This window comes from Mchenga conophoros, linkage group LG6, assembly GCF_057382185.1.
Source record: "Mchenga conophoros isolate Kocher_MC1m ecotype Shallow Benthic linkage group LG6, M_conophoros_male_GT1.1, whole genome shotgun sequence".
Classification (NCBI taxonomy): domain Eukaryota; kingdom Metazoa; phylum Chordata; class Actinopteri; order Cichliformes; family Cichlidae; genus Mchenga; species Mchenga conophoros.
In genome coordinates, this window is record NC_140531.1 from 38,989,109 (window position 1) to 39,012,480 (window position 23,372).

At 43.7% G+C, this 23,372-nt stretch overlaps 1 protein-coding gene across 1 annotated transcript; it reads left to right on the top strand.

The window, feature by feature from the left end:
- On the top strand, positions 1–21,020 carry naa15b (N-alpha-acetyltransferase 15, NatA auxiliary subunit b). The gene is made up of 20 exons (XM_085277948.1): positions 1–236; positions 10,417–10,501; positions 10,592–10,696; positions 12,659–12,816; positions 13,462–13,596; positions 15,129–15,282; positions 15,682–15,801; positions 15,902–15,997; positions 16,448–16,554; positions 16,891–16,963; positions 17,079–17,248; positions 17,344–17,496; positions 18,053–18,181; positions 18,297–18,510; positions 18,607–18,800; positions 18,889–18,997; positions 19,089–19,187; positions 19,330–19,473; positions 20,156–20,253; positions 20,676–21,020. Exons 1-20 carry the CDS (start codon positions 183–185, stop codon positions 20,871–20,873), a joined length of 2,595 nt encoding a protein of 864 aa, XP_085134074.1. The 5' UTR covers positions 1–182; the 3' UTR covers positions 20,874–21,020.
- The last annotated feature ends 2,352 nt before the right edge of the window (positions 21,021–23,372 follow it).

Consider the following 23,372-nt stretch of genomic DNA (forward strand, 5'->3'; position numbering starts at 1 on the left):
GTCGGAGCTTCCGTCAATGTGAGGAGGAAGTGAGTGAAAAGAGAAAACGGAGCAATCGAGCGGAGCGGCCGAAGCGGGCGAGCCAGGGCTAAAAAACAATCACTCAACTCGTCTTGACTACCCGGGCTAACTTTAGCTACATGTGCTGAGGTCGAGGGGGGAAACTGATCTCACCTGCAACCATGCCGACAGTTACTTTACCGCCGAAAGAGAACGCTCTCTTCAAGAGGATCCTGGTGAGTTGGTTTTTAAGGTGCTGCACAGCGACGGCAGCCGAGTTTGGAGCTCTGTTGGCGGCAGTCCGGCTCTTACCGGAGCTCTCCGGCTGGTAGCGCTTAGCCTGTTAGCAAAATGGCATCATTGAATGGGGTTAGCTCGGCTAGCCCGGCCCCTGATGTGCGCTGTCACTGCGGTACAAAGCCAGAATGGTTGTTCATGACTTTGATGTTATTCCGATATATGCTTCCAGTGTGGTTAAATTGCACTACAAACATTTGGATTTTGGATTAAATTGTCGGTATTTGTGGTTCATTTGCGACAGGCCTTAGCACTGGGAAAAGCACGTTAATGCTCCTTTCAGCGGCAGCTAGCCCGTTAGCCGTGTGTGCTGCTGAATTAGCTTGCACTTACTTAGCTTCTCACTCAGTTTTGTGAATGTTGTGGCATTTTAGTTCCTGGCTGCGTGCATAGCTGCTGTCTTCTTAGCCGGATTGTGTTTAGTTGGTCAGATGTGTGCCATCTGACAAAGTAACGTGCTTGCAGGCCACCTGGCGTTACTTAATCGGCTAACTCTACCGAGCTAGATATCTTGGTATGTGAGGCACTAAACAAATGTCAGTAGCACTCTCTGAGTTGTGGGGGCCTGCAGGCTCCGTCATGATGAACCTTAGAGGCTCGCATAGGCCGACGTAGATGTGTATGATGTGTGAAAGCCACTGGAAGTCCGGGGAGTACCGGTGTGGCCGTGTCAGCAAATCTGTAGCCGCCCCAGGCCTGCTGAGCTACTGATCCATCCCTCCCTTTCTCCCGTGTTGCTGGGTTGTTCATGTCCTATCTGCGGGCAGTTTTACGTGGGCCACACGTGTAGCTGAACAAGTGTGAGTTAAGGCTTGTCACAGTATTTTTCAGGAAGTGCGGTTAACTTTCTGTGCGCTGCATGCCAAACTAGTCCCCCCACCCGCCACCATGCCTGGTGCTTGGCGGTGTGTACCACTAAACAGTGCTGCATGGGCATCTAGCAACGCACTTTCCAGGAACTGTGGGGACTTGTGGGCAGTGAGCACTTCAGCGTCACAAACTGGATCTGATAAACATCATTGTTTTAAAAGGCAGGGGCTCAGCTGGGACTTAGCGGCTCTTTATCTGAGTATTGGCAGTCCCTATAGCTCTGGCACAGAAAACAAACCTGTGGGACTTGCACCTGAACTTGAGACGTTAGTGGCTGTACGTGTTGCATTCCTCAGTGGGAGTTTAGCCTTTCATGGAACTGGTGATAATCGGTTGACATTACATACGTTCCATATTTTAAAAAAAATGTAGAAGTTGTGCAAAAACTCTTAATTTAGGTAACTAGTAGTATAAATACTTGGATCTTTCTTAAGGTAGGAAATAGTTAACAGAAAATCTTCCACCAACAGACTCAGTGTTTGCTTGTTAACTTTGATGTCATGAGCCAGGTCCAAATTCACCTTCATTACCCAAAAGAAAACAAACACTCAGGCACTGCAGAGAGTTACAGACAATCCGGTTTCTTTCTTCTCCAATAAAAATATCAGTGCGTCTTTAACACTCTGACCTCCATAAAAAGAGGATTGTGTTTAGGTTAAATACAATGTTCTGACTTAATTATTTGCAGAAGAAAAGAATGCATAGCTCCGCTATAACACTTGGATTTAATTTAAGACTGAAACTGACCAAACTTCAGCCAAGAGACTGAAGTTTGGTGAGATGATCCCATCCGCCAGACGAGGTTCAGTCATTGATATTGTGTGATCTGGATAACTTGCTATGAAAAAGTCCTGCTCCCCAACGGAAGTCTTAGTTGGTCCAACATTGATTCTATTCTGAAATGTTCAAATGTTTGCTTTTTAAATGATGCTAATAAAAGGCAGAAGAGGCCTAAAACGAGGAGCTCAGCCTGATTTTAAAAGAGAGATAGCGAGACAGTAAGAGCCTCATCCAGCACAGTAGAAGCTTGATTTAGCAACAGCAGTTACGTCATCACATAACAAGTAGAAACATTCTTGTTATACTTTGTGCAGTCCTGAATTGCTTTTCAGTTTGAGTGGTCTTTAATTTTGTACAATCTCTGTAAACATTTCACATACTGCGAACGTCATTTTAACAAAAACTCTATAATAGAACCAGGTGAACTTTACGTCTTTTTCAGAGTTAACAAGGACTTTGAAATCATTTGGTGGAGTTGTAGAAAATGAAATTACTATTATTACTCTTCCTGCCGCAGAGATGTGATGCAAGCTTTGTCCCCCTCTGGCTATAGCCAGGAGCAGACCACACCTCTCTTTATTATTGCTTTCCCAGAGTGAATTCCCAAGTGCATTATTGGAAGTTGGCAGTCGTCTGCTTTTGATTGACAGTTGAGGTGGATACGTTTCCATTTTGTGGTTTCAGGATTCACAAACACGCTGCTCTCCTCCTGCCTCACCTAACAGTGGGCCCTGTACCGGTAATCTTAATGTAATGGTGGTTTTCATCAGCTGTCCTGTTAATGCTTTTGAATTTGCAGGGCAGTGCAATCCATCTAACAAGTGCATCACAGGAAGGAGAAAAAAAGCAGCGGCAAGCACATGTATTTGTTGTACTATCTATGCTGTTATAACTTATCTGCACTTTTCAGGTCCATAAACTGCTGTGTGTGTTGTTCTGTGATGCATTCAGCCACGAGACATGTGGATAAAAGGGTTTCTAGGGTTGTCAAACTAAGGGGAGATGCTCTTACAGCTCTTCTTGCTCTGTCCTCCAATTACATGATATGTAGGTCACAAATCAAGTATATATTTAGATTAATGCCCCATTAATTCATTACGTTTATATTGGTCTGTAAGATTCATAGTAGGGCTGGGCCATATCATACCGTTCACGGTAATACCGGTATAATGTTGGGCAACGATAAGAAAATGAAATATCGCGATAGAATATGGGTAAAGCGCGCATGCGCAGTGCCTTTGTTTTCATACGCACATGGCGGAAAAAGCATGGCGGAGAATGAGATGGGCGAAAGCGATCGTTAAATGAAACGGATGAACCAGAATTGGTTTGTAAAAATGCTGCAACTTCAGTGGTGTGGAACTGGTTTAACTTTCGTCCGTCAGAAACGCAACAAAGCACTATTTTTGGTAGCGCATGCTAGCGGGCCGTCGTTATTACCATGTTTTTTTGGAAAATACGGCACACTTAAAATCAATCCTTTGATTTTTCTGAAAATCGACAGTGCCCCTTATAATCCCGTGTGCCTTATGTATGAATTCTGGTTGTGTTTACTGACCTCGAAACGATTTTATGTACACGGCGCTCGAGAATTTGTCAAATGCTTTAGTACGACTTTGCTAAGCTAGGAACCCGCACCGCTTGATGGATTGTCGGAGCATTACGGCTATCGTAGGCAGGATCCTCGCGGAGTGATACGTACTGTGCTTCAACATAATATTACCGTATTGTGTGTGTATAACCTCTTTAAGTTTTGCGGTTATTATACATGGTTATGCTGAGGATATGTCGGCCAATTTCCACTGGAAATGCCTTTTGGTTAAACTGTCAGCAACGAATTTGCATTTGCACTGTTAAATTTTTATATAGCTTTAATGCACATAGAAAACAGCTGCTTGTTTAAGTGAAAATACACTAATTTGGCACTAATAAAGTTGTGGAGTTGTAAAGTATTTTGTCTAGTGTCAATTATATCGTCAGTTATATCGTTATCGCAAATTTTCAAATGTATATGGTGATAAATATTTTTGGTCATATCGCTCTAATTCATAGTAAAATCTCCCTCAAATCTTTGCCCTATATGAAATAAAAGTGTGTGGTGACCAGCTTCATCCATCATCTTTAAACGAGCGAAAACAGAAGGAGGGCGTTTATGTCTGTTGATTTGATTTGAAATTGGAGCAGAGACGTTTGTATATCTCCACCGGGCATTTGTGAAAGACATGGCTGTGTGTGGTGAAGAGCTGAGTAAAAACCTGGGAGACATTTCACATGTATTTAAAAAAAAAAAAGACTGAACAATTAGAGCATGAAGAAAGTAAAGAGCCAGGCAAGTTGTTTCAGCTGTTCAGCTGATATCATCCTCTAATTTTTCACTAATTACATCAGGCTAAATTAATAAGTTGTTTGTGAGCAACATGGAGTTCAACCAACTGCTGAACTTTAAACTTTGTCTAAGCCTCTTTGGCTTTATTATAGGTAATATTTTGAGTTTAAAGGAAAGATTAAGTTTTAGCGGGATTACTAATGATTGGTGTTTTTTCTGAGGGCTCTGTCTGTGATGATAAAGTGAGTTCACACCCCAGCACTGAGTGAGAAGTCACTACTGACATGAACTCCTGTGAGTTGGGCTTTCATTTTCACGTCCTCCGTTCCACCATGATTTTGATCTGAAATAATCAAACTATGCATTGAAATGTCTAATCGAAATCTAGCATTGGTACTGGGGACTTCTTGCAGCGATCTGTGCAGCTTAGAGCTGAGACTGACTTCTCTGGTGGTGGCAGAGAGTATTCTTGATAGCACAGCTGATGGTCTTAATGCTTCTAAATTTATATGAAGCACACACAGTATTATCTCAGAGGACTGATTACTTATTGTCTGTGTCAACGGATCATAATTATTTAAAAATGAATCATTTAAAATGTAGTTTTATATAGAAAGGACTGAGAGAACCAGCAGACACAGTTTAACAGTGACTCAGTGTACTTTACTTTTTACCGGTGTGCACTGCTCATTGATTAATACCCACTTGAGTCTGGCATTGACCTAATGCATTCTTGATATTATTTCTCTAAATACATACCAAACATTGTGTTCTTCACTCTGGCTTGTGTTACATGCCTCTTCCTTCTCTTTTGGGTTTCCAGGGAAGAGAAATCATAACTTCCACTCCAGTTTCACTTGGAGGAAACTTTGGGAAATATTCCTAGAGGGACAGTTAGCTCTTATGAAATGACAATGTAGAGCACAAGACGCTGTCATTTGGATTTGTTGTTCTACAATTAAACCAGCGTTGCTGACTATTGGTAATTGACGAGACAATATTTAGCATCTCATTTAGACTTGCAGTAAAAACACAACATATGTTAGAATATTGAATTAAATGAAGCTTGGCTTCAGGTTTTTGCATTGTACACATGTGTTGTGGCAGGAAAGCGGTCATTCAGAACTCAGACTGCAGACCAGATCTGCCTCTTTTACATGACCTGATAATGAGGGATGGTGCACTGTTGATCCTTAAATAAAAGTGCAGTAAAACAAATGAAGGCAGGATCCACACGGGTGTGTTTCAGGCTTCAGTGCTCTCGCTTACTGTTCATTTTAAGTAGGGTTGTGTCATGTATTGGCAAACTGAATTTCGGATCCTGTGCTCGAACAACGAAAGTCAACAGAATTTCAACTTTGAGTGCCAGTGGAAGCACGAGCATTTCATATCATGTTCATTTAAAGTCCCCTGTGCCTTTATCTTAAATCAAGAGAGTGATGTTGGGTAATCATCACGTTGATCATTGCAGTGAATAAACAGATTGTTAAAGAACAAAGTTACTCACAGGCAGCGAGCTCAGTAATTGGGCCTGCTGCATGTTCTTTAAATGGATTTATTAAACAAAGGACTGACAATGTGTTTAGCACTGGGCTATGAGGTGCCACAGAGGTGCACTACATGGAGTCACCTAAAGAAAGCTCCAGGAGAGAAAAAGGACAACTGGTGCCTAAAGGAAAACCCTCTGAATGTGTCAGGAGTATTGGAACAGCTGAGACGCATTTTCTCTAAACACAGTCTCTGTGGCTTTCAAACCCAAAAACGCGGTGCACCAAAATTGGTCCACCAAAAGTATCGGGTCCCTTAACACAAAAAGAGTAATATAGTAAAAGCTGTTAAGTGCCGTGATTTATACATCAGCGAAACCAAACAACCTCTGGCTAAGCCGATGGCACAACACAGAAGAGCTACCTCGTCAGGCCAGGACTCTGCAGTCTATTTACACCTACAGGCCAGTGGACACTCTTTCAATAATGAGGATGTGCACATCCTGGACAGGGAGGAACATTGGTTTGAGCGCGAAGTCAAGGAGGCCTAGTTTCACTCATTATGCAAATGTACCGTTTATTAGGTTGAGGAAACCTGCAGTCAGCGGAGACTGAAGAGTCACTTGGATGAGCAATGAAACGTTTCTCCCTCTGCTACGTCCAGATGAACAGAATCAACTTTTGGGATTTCCTTACCTGAGTGATTGAGCATGCATCAGGACAGATGCATGACATTCTGTAACCTTGAACACAGTTTGAGTGTCCTTTGTGTGGCAGCACAGACAAAAAAGTGGAGCTGCATATGTGCACATCTGGACACGGGTGAAGAGAGTAGCGAGACATCAGGTGGTTTATTTAATTTCCACTTCCAGCACGAAGAGTAAGTAATGCATACAGATCCACAACAAGCACGCTGCCATATATGGGCTCATTTACATGGTCTCAGTATACCTTAATGAAAACAAACCTGAACTCATATTTATGCAGGATTACCTTGAAGACTGTCTTACAGCCATGAACAGCTATTCTTTTGTTCCAGAGTACAATAAGAAGATGGAGCCTTACACTCCAGCCGCAGGCAGGACCTGAGCCTCTTTCTTTCTGTCCTCCAGCTCCACATCTCAGCTGGTGGTGTAACTATCCCCATAGTTCAACAGTGGATTGCTTAATTTCGTAACCAACCTTGGCACCCATATGTGATGTTGACGTCATCTCTGGGGTTTTGTTTTGTTTTTTTTCACTGTTGGTGGAGCTGCTGGTGGTACAACGCAATGCCATCTGCCAGCTTAACTCTTCCTGCCTCCCTCACAAACACACAGTCTCCTCTGACCACCAGCTTAAAAACAGAGGGGGTTTATTGCTGAATGAGCATCTGCTTGCTTATTGGAAATGTAGAACCAGCGTAGCTAGTTTTTAATATTTTTGGAAGGAAATCGTAGATGCTCAGAACTATGTCTGATATGTTTTGCTGCAGTAATACAGGGAGACTGTGGTAGTTTATGACTACAACTTTTAAGTGTTGACTGACCAAAAATCTGTTGTTCAAGGTGTTTAAATGCACAGTTCCACTGAGCAGCATGACCACACGTTTGTATCTTTTCAGGCTTTTCCTGGCTCAGACGGGTAGTACAGTGGGGCAAAAAAGTATTTAGTCAGCCACCGATTGTGCAAGTTCCCCCACCTAAAATGATGACAGAGGTCAGTAATTTGCACCAGAGGTACACTTCAACTGTGAGAGACAGAATGTGAAAAAAAAAATCCATGAATCCACATGGTAGGATTTGTAAAGAATTTATTCGTAAATTAGGGTGGAAAATAAGTATTTGGTCAATAACAAAAATACAACTCAATACTTTGTAACATAACCTTTGTTGGCAATAACAGAGGTCAAACGTTTACTATAGGTCTTTACCAGGTTTGCACACACAGTAGCTGGTATTTTGGCCCATTCCTCCATGCAGATCTTCTCGAGAGCAGTGATGTTTTGGGGCTGTCGCCGAGCAACACGGACTTCCAACTCCCGCCACAGATTTTCTATGGGGTTGAGGTCTGGAGACTGGCTAGGCCACTCCAGGACTTTCAAATGCTTCTTACGGAGCCACTCCTTTGTTGCCCGGGCGGTGTGTTTTGGATCATTGTCATGTTGGAAGACCCAGCCTCGTTTCATCTTCAAAGTTCTCACTGATGGAAGGAGGTTTTGGCTCAAAATCTCACGATACATGGCCCCATTCATTCTGTCCTTAACACGGATCAGTCGTCCTGTCCCCTTGGCAGAAAAACAGCCCCATAGCATGATGTTTCCACCCCCATGCTTCACAGTAGGTATGGTGTTCTTGGGATGCAACTCAGTATTCTTCTTCCTCCAAACACGACGAGTTGAGTTTATACCAAAAAGTTCTACTTTGGTTTCATCTGACCACATGACATTCTCCCAATCCTCTGCTGTATCATCCATGTGCTCTCTGGCAAACTTCAGACGGGCCTGGACATGCACTGGCTTCAGCAGGAACACGTCTGGCACTGCGGGATTTGATTCCCTGCCGTTGTAGTGTGTTACTGATGGTGACCTTTGTTACTTTGGTCCCAGCTCTCTGCAGGTCATTCACCAGGTCCCCCCGTGTGGTTCTGGGATCTTTGCTCACCGTTCTCATGATCATTTTGACCCCACGGGATGAGATCTTGCGTGGAGCCCCAGATCGAGGGAGATTATCAGTGGTCTTGTATGTCTTCCATTTTCTGATGATTGCTCCCACAGTTGGTTTTTTTTTCACACCAAGCTGCTTGCCTATTGTAGATTCACTCTTCCCAGTCTGGTGCAGGTCTACAATACTTTTCCTGGTGTCCTTCGAAAGCTCTTTGGTCTTGGCCATGGCGGAGTTTGGAGTCTGACTGTTTGAGGCTGTGGACAGGTGTCTTTTATACAGATGATGAGTTCAAACAGGTGCCATTCATACAGGTAACGAGTGGGGGACAGAAAAGCGTCTTACAGAAGACGTTACAGGTCTGTGAGAGCCAGAGATTTTCCTTGTTTGAGGTGACCAAATACTTATTTTCCACCCTGATTTACGAATAAATTCTTTACAAATCCTACCATGTGAATTCATGGATTTTTTTTTTCACATTCTGTCTCTCACAGTTGAAGTGTACCTCTGGTGCAAATTACTGACCTCTGTCATCATTTTAGGTGGGGGAACTTGCACAATCGGTGGCTGACTAAATACTTTTTTGCCCCACTGTATGTAGTAGATGGCAGTAAATGCAAATTGGACTGCGATGAGCTTGTGTTATTTATCACTATTATTCAACTGATTAAAGTCAATTCCTACATTATAAAGCACTGAAAGCATCGCTGTCAGTATTAAACAGGTGTTACAGGGTAAAGATAAACAGCTGTACAGTTGGATTTGTGAATTAAAAAGTAAATTTTTTTTAGAGTCCTTGTTGATTTTTCTTATCTGAAAGGAATTATTAAATGTATGGCAACTGGTGAACCGTCCTTTTGAAGTTTGCATGCTATGATATAATCTTTGTACTGAATAGTGCTGCAGCAGCTATGTTTTTGGCCCCCGTTTTCTATTTCCAGAAGGTTGGCTCTTTTTTTTTTTTTTCTTCTTTTTTTTTAAATAATAAAAGACCATCAGTATACCCACTAAATAGAAGCTTTAGCCTCATGTGACTTCAAACTTTCTCTCCGATTGGTCATTTAACTTGTGCTTATAGTCAAACTCAGACAGTTTTATTGTGTGGACTTTATCAGCGAAGAGAAGCAGGCTAACAGTGTCTTTGAAGTAAAGACTGGTTTACTTTAGTTGTAATAGCCTTTACAACGGCTTTTTTTTTTTCTTTTTCTTTTTTTAAATTAGCTGAATTAAAATACGTGCAAAGAAAACAGGAGAGAAGTTTTGCTGTGGGCTAGAAAGGCATACTGGTTTTCCTGTTGTTGTGGGGACTGTTTGTTTTCTCTGATACCTGGAATGGGTGATACGGACCTGCACCGGTGCTTGAACAACGCAAAGGCACGTGTCACGAGTATCGGCAGGCCTGTAATGTACTACTGATAAAGCCACCGGGAGAATCTGGGCTGTAACTGACGGCGTTTCCTGACGAGCGTTCGGACTGCGGGCGATAAAAGTCTAAAACACTGCAGCTTAGCCAGCTGAGCCGGCGTGTGTGTAAAATATAGCAGCTGTAGATAAGAGGAGAGTTGAGTGCTGGAAGTTGGACACTATACTTCATGTTTATGTGCTGCATGTTCAATCGCTGTCTGTGATTAAGCACATTTGCATTTTAAATTACTCAAATAAAATTCTCATGATTTTTCTTTGGCGTTGATTAAAACGGCTTTGGGGACGGCGCCAGAAGTTTCTGTTTAGGGGGAAAAAGGAACGTGCATATGATTGGGTCCAAGAATCTTAATCACGATTATTTTGGGCGACACTGATTACTTGCAGACTTTGGAAAAAAATGTGTTATTATACTTTAATAAAACTGAACGTGTCTTAGCAATGTTGAAAAATCCATTTCCTGGATGAAGGCAGTTGGTAGTAAATAGATGCAAAAGAAGAACGAGCAGAGACCCAGAACACGGGCTTGACCCGCTGACCTGTTTAAAAGTCACTTTGGCCTAAAGCGATTTCTCTGTCCTTCCTCTCGCAGCGATGTTACGAACACAAACAATACAGAAATGGGCTCAAGTTCTGCAAACAAATCCTGTCCAACCCCAAGTTTGCTGAGCATGGAGGTAAGCAGCAAAAATGTAGCTGTACGGAGAATTTTTCTTTTTCTCTTAAATGTATTTTTCACCATCTACTGCATCCTTTTCTTGCTGCAGAGACCCTGGCAATGAAGGGCTTGACCCTGAACTGTTTGGGGAAGAAGGAGGAGGCATACGACCTGGTGAGGAGAGGCCTGCGCAATGACCTCAAGAGCCATGTCTGTATCCTTATAGACAGCACTGCATCCTCTGGGTTAAGCAGCTGTCGCTTTGAGTGAGTGTGTGTGTGTGTGTGTGTGTGTGTGTGTGTGTGTGTGTGTGTGTGTGTGTGTGTGTGTGTGTGTGTGTGTGTGTGTGTGTGTGTGTGTGTGTGTGATGCTAAAAGGACCTTGAGGTGCCTCACATTGTGTAGAAGAGCTCTGCTCTCGGTGGAGCACTGTCAGCACATTCTCTCTGTGATTCTCTTGCAGAGAGTGAAGTCTGTGCACGTTGCTGGTGGATGAGGTCTATCTGAACCTAAACCCTGCCTAAAGTCAAGACAGAGCAGCTCTCTGCAGATACACTGCTATCTCTTTAGCTTCCACAGTAAGTCAGTATCCAGGGCATGTTTCCGTCCCTCAGAGGGCGTACTTTGGTGCACGTATGCAAAAAAAAAAAAAGTGTGTTCTTTTAAAATAGCTGAGGCTTTGCAACACATCAGGATTTTAAATCACGGAGTTATGCGTTGCATAAGCTCATAATTATGATTGGTAGTTCATTTAGATCATTGCTTTGTCATTAATCAGTTTTTAGAATAATCATGTTCAGCCACATTGGAGATGAAGCCTGAACAGCCTCAGAAACAGTATCCTGTTTTATGGATTTATCTCTTACTAGCCTTTTAGATTTGCCTCTCCCTGCTTTAGTTTCTGTGGTGCCAGATAAAAACTTCATCAAAACACTGTTTACACAGGATTTAGACTTGGCAGCACAGCAGCTAGTGCTAGTAGTTTTTACTTTGTGTTCGACCCATGTTGAACACAGCGTTGAGATGATTTTTGAACAGCATGAACAGCTTCATAGTTAGCTACTGTTGGAGGTAATAGCCTCTCCCCCCCCCCTTTGTTTGCGCAGGAGGAACTGTAGAAGCCATAATTGTTACAACTCTATTTAAGGATCTTTTTTTAGCTCCTGCAGAAGGATAGGAAATGTCCCAGTATTCAGAGACCTTTGAGTGTAGGTTACAGTTACTGGTCCAGCTCCTAATGTTCGTGGATTGTTGGGACACATGAATACAGCACCAGAAGCACCCATTAAAAACACAGCTTTTAAAGTTGTTTTTCTAAACTAAAAGTATTAAAGTAGCTTAAATATAATTTTGCTGTGTGTCTCAATGTAGATCATTCAGTGCAGCCTGTTTTATTAAATCCTCACACTTAAATTTTTGTGGGGAAAATTGGTTAAAGATAACAGAAGTTTAATAAGATGCACTTTATCTTATGCGAGGTCCATGTTGGCCCAGCAGTGCGGCTGTTGGACTACGGAAAGGGTAAGAAGCAAGTTTGATGACAAATGGCGTGAGAATAACAATTACTCTTCACAGTTTAAGCCAGAAGTGCTTGTATGTCGAAGGTGCTTCAAACTGGGGACAAAGTTTTTATTTTTACATTTGAGCAACATCTATAAACACAACCAAACACGTCTCATTTAGTCTCCCTGTTGATTTTAAACTGATATACATGTAATTACTCGTACAAAGTCTACTTTCACTATCGTGTCAACATTCTTGTAAATGTGGATATTCTGATGGAACAAAACAAGGACACAGAAATCATCAGTGAAGGTTTTAAATGAATCATACGAAATGAAACATGGTGGCATCACAATGGCTCCCACCACGCAGCAACACAATGAAGAGGATGACACAGGGCTGCAAGTAAAGGAAAGACCACATGATGCATAACTAGTGTTTAGCTATTACAAGGCTTCAGAGTTCATATAACAGAAAATGCAGGAAGGTGCCTCGTTCCTGAGAAGTGAGCACTTCTGAGATCCTTTCGCTCTGAAAGCAGCTTCTTAAAAGATCACATCACTTCAGTTCAACCACAAGAGAAGAGGCTCATTGAACCCCTCTCCCCTTTTCTGTACTTCATTTGATAGCATCATACAAATTGTGCATCTTCCTTAACTGGCCTTGCGTACCAGGCTGGCATGTGTACGGTTTACTCCAGCGCTCGGACAAGAAGTACGATGAGGCCATCAAGTGTTACCGCAACGCTCTCAAGTGGGACAAGGACAACCTGCAGATCCTCCGAGACCTGTCCCTGCTGCAGATCCAGATGAGGGACCTGGAGGGCTACAGGGTGAGTCAGAGGGGGATTGTGTCTCTTTAAGTAGTAATTGAGAGATGTTGCATGTTCTTAATCAAAAGCTGGGAGGTTTTGATGAAACGTTTGGCCACAGGAGATAAATCCTGTTGGCAGAGGCATGTTTTAAAAAATCAGTAAACTTTTTATAAAGGAAAACAAAAACAGTCCTCAGTTAGTGGGGAAAGAACTTTCCTGAAGGGAAGCACACACTTCCATCTGTCGCCCTGCCTCGTCCAGGACGCAGTATGGCTCTGAATTAGAGAGGACTGGGCGAATCAGCATCCAGATATCAGGTTGCAGTCAGTCTTCACAATGTAGAACAGCTCTCCTGGGATTTAGATGCTTTTATAGTGAGAGGTATGAAATGGCAAGAGGAAAGTCTGGCTGAAAGGATTAAAAAATATGGATGAGAGGACAGGGAGGGGCTCCCACTCGGAGTGTATTAGGTGTTAATTTTAGTTCTCCCTGAGCCAGCTAGCAACATCCTGGTGTCACTACCATGAGTCAGCACAATCACTTTCTCTTTGTTTATCTTCCCAGCACTGCCTCACGTTTGAGATAATGTGGGCTTATAGGGAACGTAGAATTTTTCCACCTGATATCAAATGAACTCAATGCTGGCACATTGTCTTTCTCCAGGAGACACGGTACCAGCTGCTGCAGCTGCGTCCAGCCCAGCGGGCCTCCTGGATCGGCTATGCCATCGCCTATCACCTCCTGGAAGACTATGAGATGGCAGCAAAGATCATTGAGGAATTCAGGAAAACACAACAGGTTAGACACAGCGACAGTTTCGCATTTCTCTTACCCGAACCAGGAGATGACTTTCAGTTGTTGTCAGTTTTGTTGTCACCCTGTCGTGCAGCTGGCCTGAATTTCAGTTTGAATTTCAGTGATCTCAGCGCCAAGGTCAGAGGTCACACTTTCTGACAGTATTGTGAATGCAAGAACTGGAGAAGGAAGTCACCTTGGACTTTGACATTCATACCATACGTGCATCTGCTAGGAGGCTGAGGGGGATGCACTGGAGGCCGCTGATGTTGCAGTTTTAAATAGAGTGGCCACTTGCTCACATCAGTAGCACCTTCTGCCAGTGGGATACAGCGTAAATGATACAAACACAGACTATTCAGTCGAGACTCTGCAGCTGTGCAGAGGCCAGTACTGCAGACACAGACCAGGCACCTATTTTAGAGAGTGTTTCAGAGCTGCCACAGCTGGAGTCGGTGCGTTAGATTTCAGTACAAGCTCTGGCCAAGAAGCCAAGATAAATCTTAACAGCTTACCTTAAGCAAAATTTGTAGTTTTTCTCTTAATTTTTTTGTCCAAAAATATCTTTGACTGGAATTAAAAAAAAAAAAAAAAAAAATTTTTTTTTTTAAAAAAGTTGCACTTTCACTGATAGAGACCATCTTACCTATTCTTAAAAGTAGGGGTACAAGTAGCTGTTACAGCCAACTGGTCCTTACAATCCTTCGGTCTAAAAACCTGTGATTGTGCTGAAAGTTGCTGGCGGAGTGTGGGCTGATCTTATTTGCTTGTGGCGTTGTTGATGCTTTAGCTTTCCACCTGCTGCGGCGAAAACAGAACACAAAGACAAAGAACTTTAACGCTCTTCACTGCAGCTGCTGTTTGTGCTGCTCATTTGCACTTTTTTTCTCCTCCTTTGTGGTGAACCTTCCTGTCATTCAATCAGCACACACTGATTTGGCTACACCCTGTTGGCTTTTTAAAGCACTGCACCGGAGTCGTCGCCATAGTTTCTGCGTTGGCCACATTCCTGCAGTGTTTGTTTCTACTCAGCAGGGGCGGTACGCAGACGCACACCAGTGTGGACCAATAGCTCCTGCTGCATGGAAAGTTTGTGCAAGGGAGAACCCCTGCCACTAAAGAAGCTTGGTTATGAACTATTTTGTGTACTACAGGCACCATGCACTGCTCCACGCTTTGATGAGTAACAGGCTTACTCGTATTCGTGACGCTGTAGGTGTCTGACTCGCTGATTTACAGTGAGCGCTTTGTAGCTTTGCAGCCGGTGGGTGTTTTTTCTGTCGTCTCTGCATTGGTCACAACAGCAGTAGAGCTCACTCGCTTTCACTCTGGCGTGCTCCTGATAAGACCAGCCTGCTTCCTGTCTTTGTGCCATCTGTGTAATACAGTGAGCTGGTGTGACCGTGCACACACACACTGAATAATTCAGAGTTTCCTGAAAAGCACAGCGGCTCCTGGAGGTTTTCAGTCATGCGTGCCTGGTACAAAATGTTACTGACACTCAGAGTGGTCTGTTCTTTTTCTGGTCTGTTCAGACGTCTCCGGACAAAGTGGACTACGAGTACAGCGAGCTGCTGCTCTACCAGAACCAGGTGCTGAGAGAAGCAGGTTTGCACAAGGAGGCCCTCGAGCATCTGTCCAACTACGAGAAGCAGATCTGCGATAAACTGGCAGTGGAGGAGACGCGAGGTGGGTGACTGCGGAGTCTCTCTGTTAATCTTCGGAAGTGCAAACATCTTTACCAAAGTAACACCAAACAAGCAAAACTTTATTGAAAGAGCACATTTCATTCACAGTGGTGGAATGGTGTTAATGGTGTGATAAAACCTGCTGCCACTAGGGGGAGCAGTGATGCCATCAGTAATCTGGCATAATGCAGGTGCTGCAGGAGAGAAATGCAGGAGAGAAAGGCAAACAAGCTTCAATAAGTCATCTAAAAAACTTTTCTGAGGCTGATTTAATTTTTCCGTCTCTGACACTCCTGTGAGCAGAAGTTTGTTGGGTTTTTTGTTTTGTTTTTGCTGGCAGCCATGATTTTTCTTGGCTTGTAATCTCGATTTAACAGTGTTTGCGCTCATGTTTCTGTAGGAGAGTTACTGTTGAAGCTGGAGCGTCTGGATGAAGCAACAGAAGTCTACCGCCGTCTGCTGGAGAGGAACCCAGAGAACTGGTCCTATTATCACGGCCTGGAGAAGGCCCTCAAACCAAGTATGACACGAGTCTTGTCACCGCTGACTTCCAAAACATCCAAATCGGTGGTGAAGCTAAATCCTGAATTCCTCTGGATTTTTATTTATTTTATTTTCAGGTACTGTAGAGGAGAGATACAAAATCTTTGAAGAAGCCTGGGAGAAATTTCCCAAAGGGCTGGTGCCTCGCCGCCTACCCCTCAACTTCCTTTCTGGTATGCAGCTCATTTCTCCGCTAAATCAAACAGAATAAAGCCAGTGTTCACTTATATTTCTAAAACACCCTTTAGCTCTAGTCATAATTTAGGCCTGTAATTAGTTTAGTTTTAGTTTATATTTAGTTGACTAAGTATCATAAGATTATCGTAGACTAAATCTGAAGTTGATTCAGTGACTTAAAATATAAAGAGGTTGGTTGTTTTGTTCCAAAATAGTTTGCAAAGCTTCGTATTTTCATCTCATTTTAGTGATGAAAGTGTAAGTACATTTCATCATAGCTTTTGTCCTTGTATGCTAGTTTTTGTTTAGTTATCGGCTTTTTCCATCAGGGGGAAAAAAGTTTGTTAATGAAAACTGGCCAAAATTATTAGTCAATGAAAGTAACAATCAAACTACAGAGTAAAGATTAATTTTCTTTTGCTTTGTCTTTTTGTTTTTCTCTGAAGGTGACAAGTTCAGAGAGTGTCTGGACAGGTATCTGAGGATGAACTTCAGTAAAGGCTGCCCGCCCGTCTTCACCACACTCAAATCGCTGTACAACGACAAAGAAAAGGTGACGGCACACCTGCTGACTGATCTAAAATTAAATCACAGTCACAGCCTCGGACCAAAAGAGTCTTAAAGAGGCTCAATTCCAACTCATTCCAACATTTAAAATAAATAAATAAAAAAATTGGAATAGCTTTGCATGAGTTAAAAATTATCCCTTATTATCTTATCCTGGGCCTCAGTGAAGCCCTTCAGCTCATCCTCTGTATAAAACGTATGAAATTAGCATCGACCGTTGTAAGAAATATTTATGAACAATAAGTCACTGTATTAACTGCACGATTCTGAAAATCCCCTTTGCGTCACGCTTCATATTTACTTTGTCCTCCTTTCCTTTTAGGTGGCAATTATAGAGGAACTGGTGGTCGGCTATGAAACCTCATTAAAAAGCTGCCGAATGTTCAACCAGAACGGTGAGAGAAACATTTCAGCATCCTAACAAACCAGACGAAGTTAAACCAGCTGTAAGTTTTTGTGTAGCTGTTGCAGTCGTTTGGTTCCAACCCTAACGAGCGTCTGCTGTTCCAGATGACGGTAAGGAGGAGCCTCCAACCACGTTGCTCTGGGTGCAGTACTTCCTGGCACAGCACTATGACATGATCGGCCAGCAGACACTGGCTCTAGAATATATCAACACGGCCATCGAGAGCACGCCCACGCTCATCGAGCTCTTCCTCATCAAAGCCAAGATTTACAAGGTGGCGCGCGTGTCTGATTTGTACGATTGTTTACTATTTTAGACGCGTAGTTCTGCTGCGGTGGTGTTCTCGACTGACCTTTTTCGCTCCTGCAGCATGCTGGCAACATCAAAGAGGCTGCCCAGTGGATGGATGAGGCCCAGGCTCTGGACACCGCTGACAGATTCATCAACTCCAAGTGTGCCAAGTACATGCTGAAGGCGACCATGATCAAAGAGGCCGAGGAAATGTGCTCCAAGTTCACCCGGGTGAGAGAAATTGTGCAAAGTGACAGCTGACCAACCGATGAGGACTTTTAAAAATGTCAAAACAAAATGTTGGCAAATGATGATGAGTACAATCAGTACTCATCATAATGAGTACTTTCTATCTTTAGATCTCTGATAGACTGATGGAGAGAGAGATTCCCACTTTTCGTACAAGTTCTAGTGATTAATGACAAAGTAATTGACTGTGATCAATCGCAGCGGCCTATTTCCCAACATTGTTTTAAAGTGGAGGGTGAGCCATAAACAAAAACATCTCCATAGTCAAGCACACGCAGAATTGTGGGCTTTAAAATAATCCTACATTAGCAGGATTCTAGCTATTCTAATGTTCTTGACCAGTTAACTCGATAACCCTCTTTAAAGTATCTTTGGTAAGCATTTATAAGACTCATGGAGGGTTTTAATGCAGACTATAGGTTCAACACTGTTAGTTCACCTCATCAATAGCATTCAGTTAAGAATGGATCCCCATGGAACACGTACAGTAATGGTCAGACTGCCAGTGCTCATGTGTATATGTCTCATGTTTCTGCAGGAGGGAGCATCAGCAGTGGAGAACCTGAACGAGATGCAGTGTATGTGGTTCCAGACTGAGTGCGCGCTCGCCTACAAAGCCATGAACAAGTTTGGAGAAGCCTTGAAGAAGTGCCACGAGATCGAGAGGGTGAGGCTTTTCTGACGGGATTTTAAACTCGGTGTGAAAGTACACGCTCCCTAACTGCCCACAAAGTCTTTCTGGGTGTTAAAATTGTTCCTTTTTTACTCTTTAATCTCATCAGCATTTTGTGGAGATCACGGACGATCAGTTTGATTTCCACACTTACTGCATGAGGAAGATGACGCTACGCTCATATGTGGACCTGCTGAAGCTGGAGGATGTGCTCCGGATGCACCCGTTCTACTACAAGGCCGCAATCACGGCCATCCAGATCTACCTGAGCCTCCACGACAATCCGCTGACGGATGACAGCAAAGAGCTGCAGGCGGACACTGGTGAGAGACGCACAGTGAAGATCCAGCTCTGAGTCAACGAGGCTCTTATCAAGGGAAGGGCTTCACTGACCGTCCTTTTTGTCTTCATTTCTCTAGCAAACCTATCGGACAAAGAGCTGAAAAAGCTGAGGAACAAGCAGCGAAGAGCCCAGAAGAAGGCCCAGCTGGAGGAAGAGAAGAAGAACGCGGAGAAGGAGAAGCAACTCAAGAACCAGAAAAAGAAGAAGGAGGATGACGACGAGGAGATCGGAGGGCCCAAAGAAGAGCTCATTCCTGACAAGCTGGTGAAGGTCAGTGGCTGATACATGAAGTATTAAGGTCTGGTTATCAGTTTTTAGGACTCGAGTTTTACTTTGTTTTGCACATTTGCTTTTACAGGTAGAAAATCCACTGGAAGAAGCCATCAAGTTCCTGACGCCTCTCAAGCACCTGGTCAAAGACAAGATTGACACCCACCTACTGGCCTTTGAGATCTACTTCAGGAAAGGTTGGCGCGCACATGTTATGTGTTTTTTACTCCGCCAGTACCGTCTTCGTCCCCATTTCTGCCTCACACGTTTACTGTGTTCTCCTTTCAGAAAAATACCTGTTGATGCTCCAGTCAGTGAAGAGAGCTTTGGCAATCGACCCCGACCATCCGTGGCTGCACCAGTGTCTCGTACGCTTCTTTAAAGGAGGTATGAGAGGATTCATTATTTAACTACCAGCACATGCTCCTAAGCGCTCGGTTTTAATTGCCTCTCTATGCTGTTGCTCTTCTCGTTCCTCTGCCTCCACCTCATCCTTACATAATCCTTTTTCTCTGTTCCCTCTTTGCAGTTTCAGAGAGCAAGGAGCTTCCAGAGGTGGTCAGGACGGTGCTGAAGCAGGAGATCACCCGGCTGTTCGGAGACAGCAACGCTAAGAGCTTCAACCAGGCCTACCTCACCAAGCACTCCAGCTCCATACCACACAGACTGGCTGGTAAGTCTCTTTGACCCTCACTTCTAATACTTTGGTACTTAATGCAACAACAGTTCAATTGACACTGAAGAGCAGTACTCATGAAAACATTTAAGGTTATTTGACATGACCTGGGGGCCGTTTCTTCCATTGTTGCAAATGTTTTTTGCTTGAATGTCACTCCGTTTGTTTGTTTTCCCCCCCTTCTTAGTTCATCTTTGCACCCAACGATCCCTTAAAATGTAATTTTTCAAGCCCTGTCCACAGGGCTTTGTAGCTGCTGGGTGGTCTCTAGCAGACATTTCAGGTTTCAGTTTTTGTTTTTGTTTTTTGTTTTTTTGTTTTGGGGGGGGGGGGTTGCTGCTCGTTGGTCTCATTGGTCCCCTTGTGGAAACTTTGCACCTAAAGACTGATAGATAAGCACAGACGATGGCCAACCTGTTCTACCTTAGTGAAGGCACTGATTCACATCATGCATGCCCTTGCCTCTTACCTTAATATTAATCACCTTACTAAACTCCCGACTCCAACCTCGGTCCTAACATGAAACCCAAAACAGAGACTTACCCCTGGAACATGCCTTTTAAAGGTTTGTGGACCAGCCTCACGCTGCAGAAATATTTCTGCGATGGATTGATCTTAAAATGTAGAATTATTAAAAACACACTTTCTCTCAGACTCACCTTCTCTCTCCCGCCCGTAGCTGCGAAGATGATGGTGTATCTGGACTCCTCGATGCAAACGAAAGCAGCAGAACTGGCCGGTGCACTGGATGAGTCCCTGAACAACAGAACCATACAGGTACGTATTGGCATCATGTAAGAAGACGGGAGGGAAGCAAAGAAACAGTTACGACTATTCTTATGCTAAACACACACTGGAGTCTCTGCTGTTGTGCAAATATCAAAAGTGGAATAAAAGTTAGTCTATCAGGTCCTCATGGCTCACATGCTGAGAGTATCCATCTCTCTTGGATCAACCTGAAAAAGGGCTGGAGCAGAACAAACGAGTTTCTTCAGTGAAGTGAAACCAGCCAGACAGGTTTTCCTAAAAAGTTGGTCAAAGGACCGACCGCAATCGAGAAGTTGCGACAAAAACTGTGGTAACCAATAACATCAGGAAGTACAGCAGTTCCTTTTGAGTTGGGATTGTGACTGTGATAAACTGTCCACTCCTCCCTGCCTGAACGTAGCTTCTTTTAACCTTTGTCCTCTCGTCTTCAGATCTGCACGGAGATCCTCGACTGTCTTCGCAGCGGCGCCCTGGGCGACTGTAAGGAGCACGCAGAGTCGTACCGCGCCGAGTGCCACAAGCTTTATCCCTACACGTTAGCTTTCATGCCCCCCGGATACGAGGAGAACACCAAGATTGCCAACGGAGACGTTTCCACGGAAACGGAGGAGCTAGCCAACGAGATGTGAGCACGGCGGTACAGCAGCGGATGAGAAAAGGAACTGGGCCGAGCACGGAGCCTTGTGGTACGCCTGTGGCAGCCATTTTTGTAGAGCCGGACACAGGAAGCGAAAAATGGGTGTTTCGTCCTCAGGCTCAGCTCAGCTCTGACCTGGCTCGGCTCGGCTCTCTCCCACATGGGTGAAAATCAGGACTCTGTGTGTGCGAGCGTGCGTGCGTGCGTGTGTGTGTGGAGGGCGTGTTTGTGTGCGTGCATGTGTGCGGTTGTGTATTTGTTGGAAACAGAAGGAGGAGGGAGGGGAAGAAGAAGATAAGTGTCCATTTTACTTTTTTAAAACAGAGCTGGCAATGCTGAACATGAAAATAAAGAATCGGGAGAAACTGAGCGCTGGTTTTCCTCTGATTAATAACAATAACGCCAACCACTCGGGCGTGACTCCCAACACGTTGCATACTCTGCTCCTCTTATTTTAAAATAAAAGCTAATCTAAATGAATATGGGACACGGCTGTCGGTGAGGGGCGGGGGATGGGGGGGACTGAGCGGAGCGGATCTGATCTCTGACATGTCCGCAGGAAGCCGAGCGGGAAGAGTTACCTGAAACGGACACTGAGGACGGCCACAGGTGTTTCTGTATCTGCTGTGACGCTCACTCAAGTAAAACGCCAGAGAAAGCCGCCCCCCCCCCAAAAAAAGTGCTTCCCTCGCAGTTCCAGGTCCAACATGGGAACACGTAACCCTCTGTCCTCGTGGAGCACCTCGTAGCACAGAATAAAAACTGTAAAGATTGTGTGATGCGTTCTGTTTCAACTACACAGCTACTCTTAACTTTTCTATATAGCTCTGAGAGAGATGGATAGACCTAAGCAATACCACAGACACTCTTACCGATGATAATCATTTCAGGATCTGGTTGAAGCGGTTACACGGAGCCTCCGGGCGGTCACTTTTATTTATGCAGCACATTTAGTAACAGGAGTTTGGCCCCGGGTGCTTTCCAGACGAGGCAGAGTCACTTGTGTTGTTGCTCTTTAGAAATGGTTTTATCTGCATGATGTACAGAGACTCTTTCGGTGAAGGCGTTTATGAGCCTGTAGTGCTTTCAGAGGGATCTTCTTCTCTGCTAACTTTGAAAGTCTGAAGTCAACATCCACTGCCCCCCCCCCCTTTGCCAAAATGGTAAGACACGAACAAAGGCGAGTAAACGTACAAACATCTGGAAGCTGTTTTACTTCTTCTGTACCACCCCCACATCTTGTTTTTCTTCCCCTTCTTCCTCTGATTTTGGTTCTAATGTGAAAGATGAAATCTGAGATGGTGATGTATGATATCTCTGGATTTTTGTATTAAAACCAACAGGAAAAAAAATGCTTGTTAGCCTCCCTGAGCTGCCCGTGTTTTCTTTGCAGGGGTTAGGTAAAGCTTTCGCGAAGACCAGGTTTTACCTGCTGTTTCAAACAAACTAACCTTGAGTGGAAGTGGGTTACGAAGCCCTCTGACACCGACGCGGGCTTAGTAACCAAACGTCAAGAATGTGCAGCACCTGTTTTGTGTGAGCTGGAGGAAAATCCACACGCCTGCAAAAAATTTTGTTCTGTGTGATTATTTTCAGGAGGACTGTTTCACCAATAAAATAAAATGAAATGGCTTTCATGATTTTTCAAATGGTGCTTCATAGTGTCAAGTGTTAAAAATCCCAATAATAATAAAAAAAAGACGAGTGGGAACATTTCAAATCGGAGTAGGAAGAGTTTCCTGTCGGTGATCTTAATGCAGCAGCCTTTATGAGAAAGGACAGGGCATCTCAGTCTCTACCTTAGACAGAATAATGGACGAATACAATATAAACATTTCATTCACAGAAAATTCAAGCACAAACTCGACCGTGAAGAAGTCTGTGTGGACTCATGTGGCCTTTAGAAAAACTGCAGTTGTTGTTACTGCTGTGTTGGCTTGATTATCCAACACCAGGGGTTTCCCTTTTGTGTCAGCACTACCTCTTTATTTAGAGACAGTTCAGTGGTAACAAAGGTGATTTCGTACCTGTCACGAAGTAGGAAGGTGCAGGGTTTTTCCTGCACTTTAACCAACCAGGTTTGGCCTCGTACCAAATGAAATTCACCAGGACTGTGGTTTAAAAAAAACTGTTTGGCCAGTTCTTATTTTTTTAAAAGCTGGTTTTAAGTTACTGAGTTTAAAGTACTTCTTTATCAAATGGCCAAAAATAACAGAACAACGCACGGACTTCTGTCAGATAACAGACTTTTATACTTCCTCTCTGTGCTGATCAGTGCTTACGTGTTGTAGGGAAAATCCCAGAATTAGGTCCTGGTACTTTATATCGGAGCCTTTCCCTGCTCACACAGGCATGATCACACTGTGTGCTTTAAAGGCTTTGCCCCTGTATTTGACAGAAATTTGTGCATTCACTTATGTTCAGCAAATCCTGCCTAACAAAACGGGATAAATCATTTTATAGCCACGCTGGTGACGTCCCTTGCTTGGGT

Coding starts and splice junctions, on each gene's coding strand:
- naa15b (XM_085277948.1), top strand. CDS start 183: ATGCCGACAGTTACTTTACCGCCGAAAGAGAACGCTCTCTTCAAGAGG. Junction 17,497..18,052: donor TGTGCTCCAAGTTCACCCGG/GTGAGAGAAATT, acceptor ATGTTTCTGCAG/GAGGGAGCATCAGCAGTGGA. Junction 18,511..18,606: donor AGAGCTGCAGGCGGACACTG/GTGAGAGACGCA, acceptor TCATTTCTCTAG/CAAACCTATCGGACAAAGAG.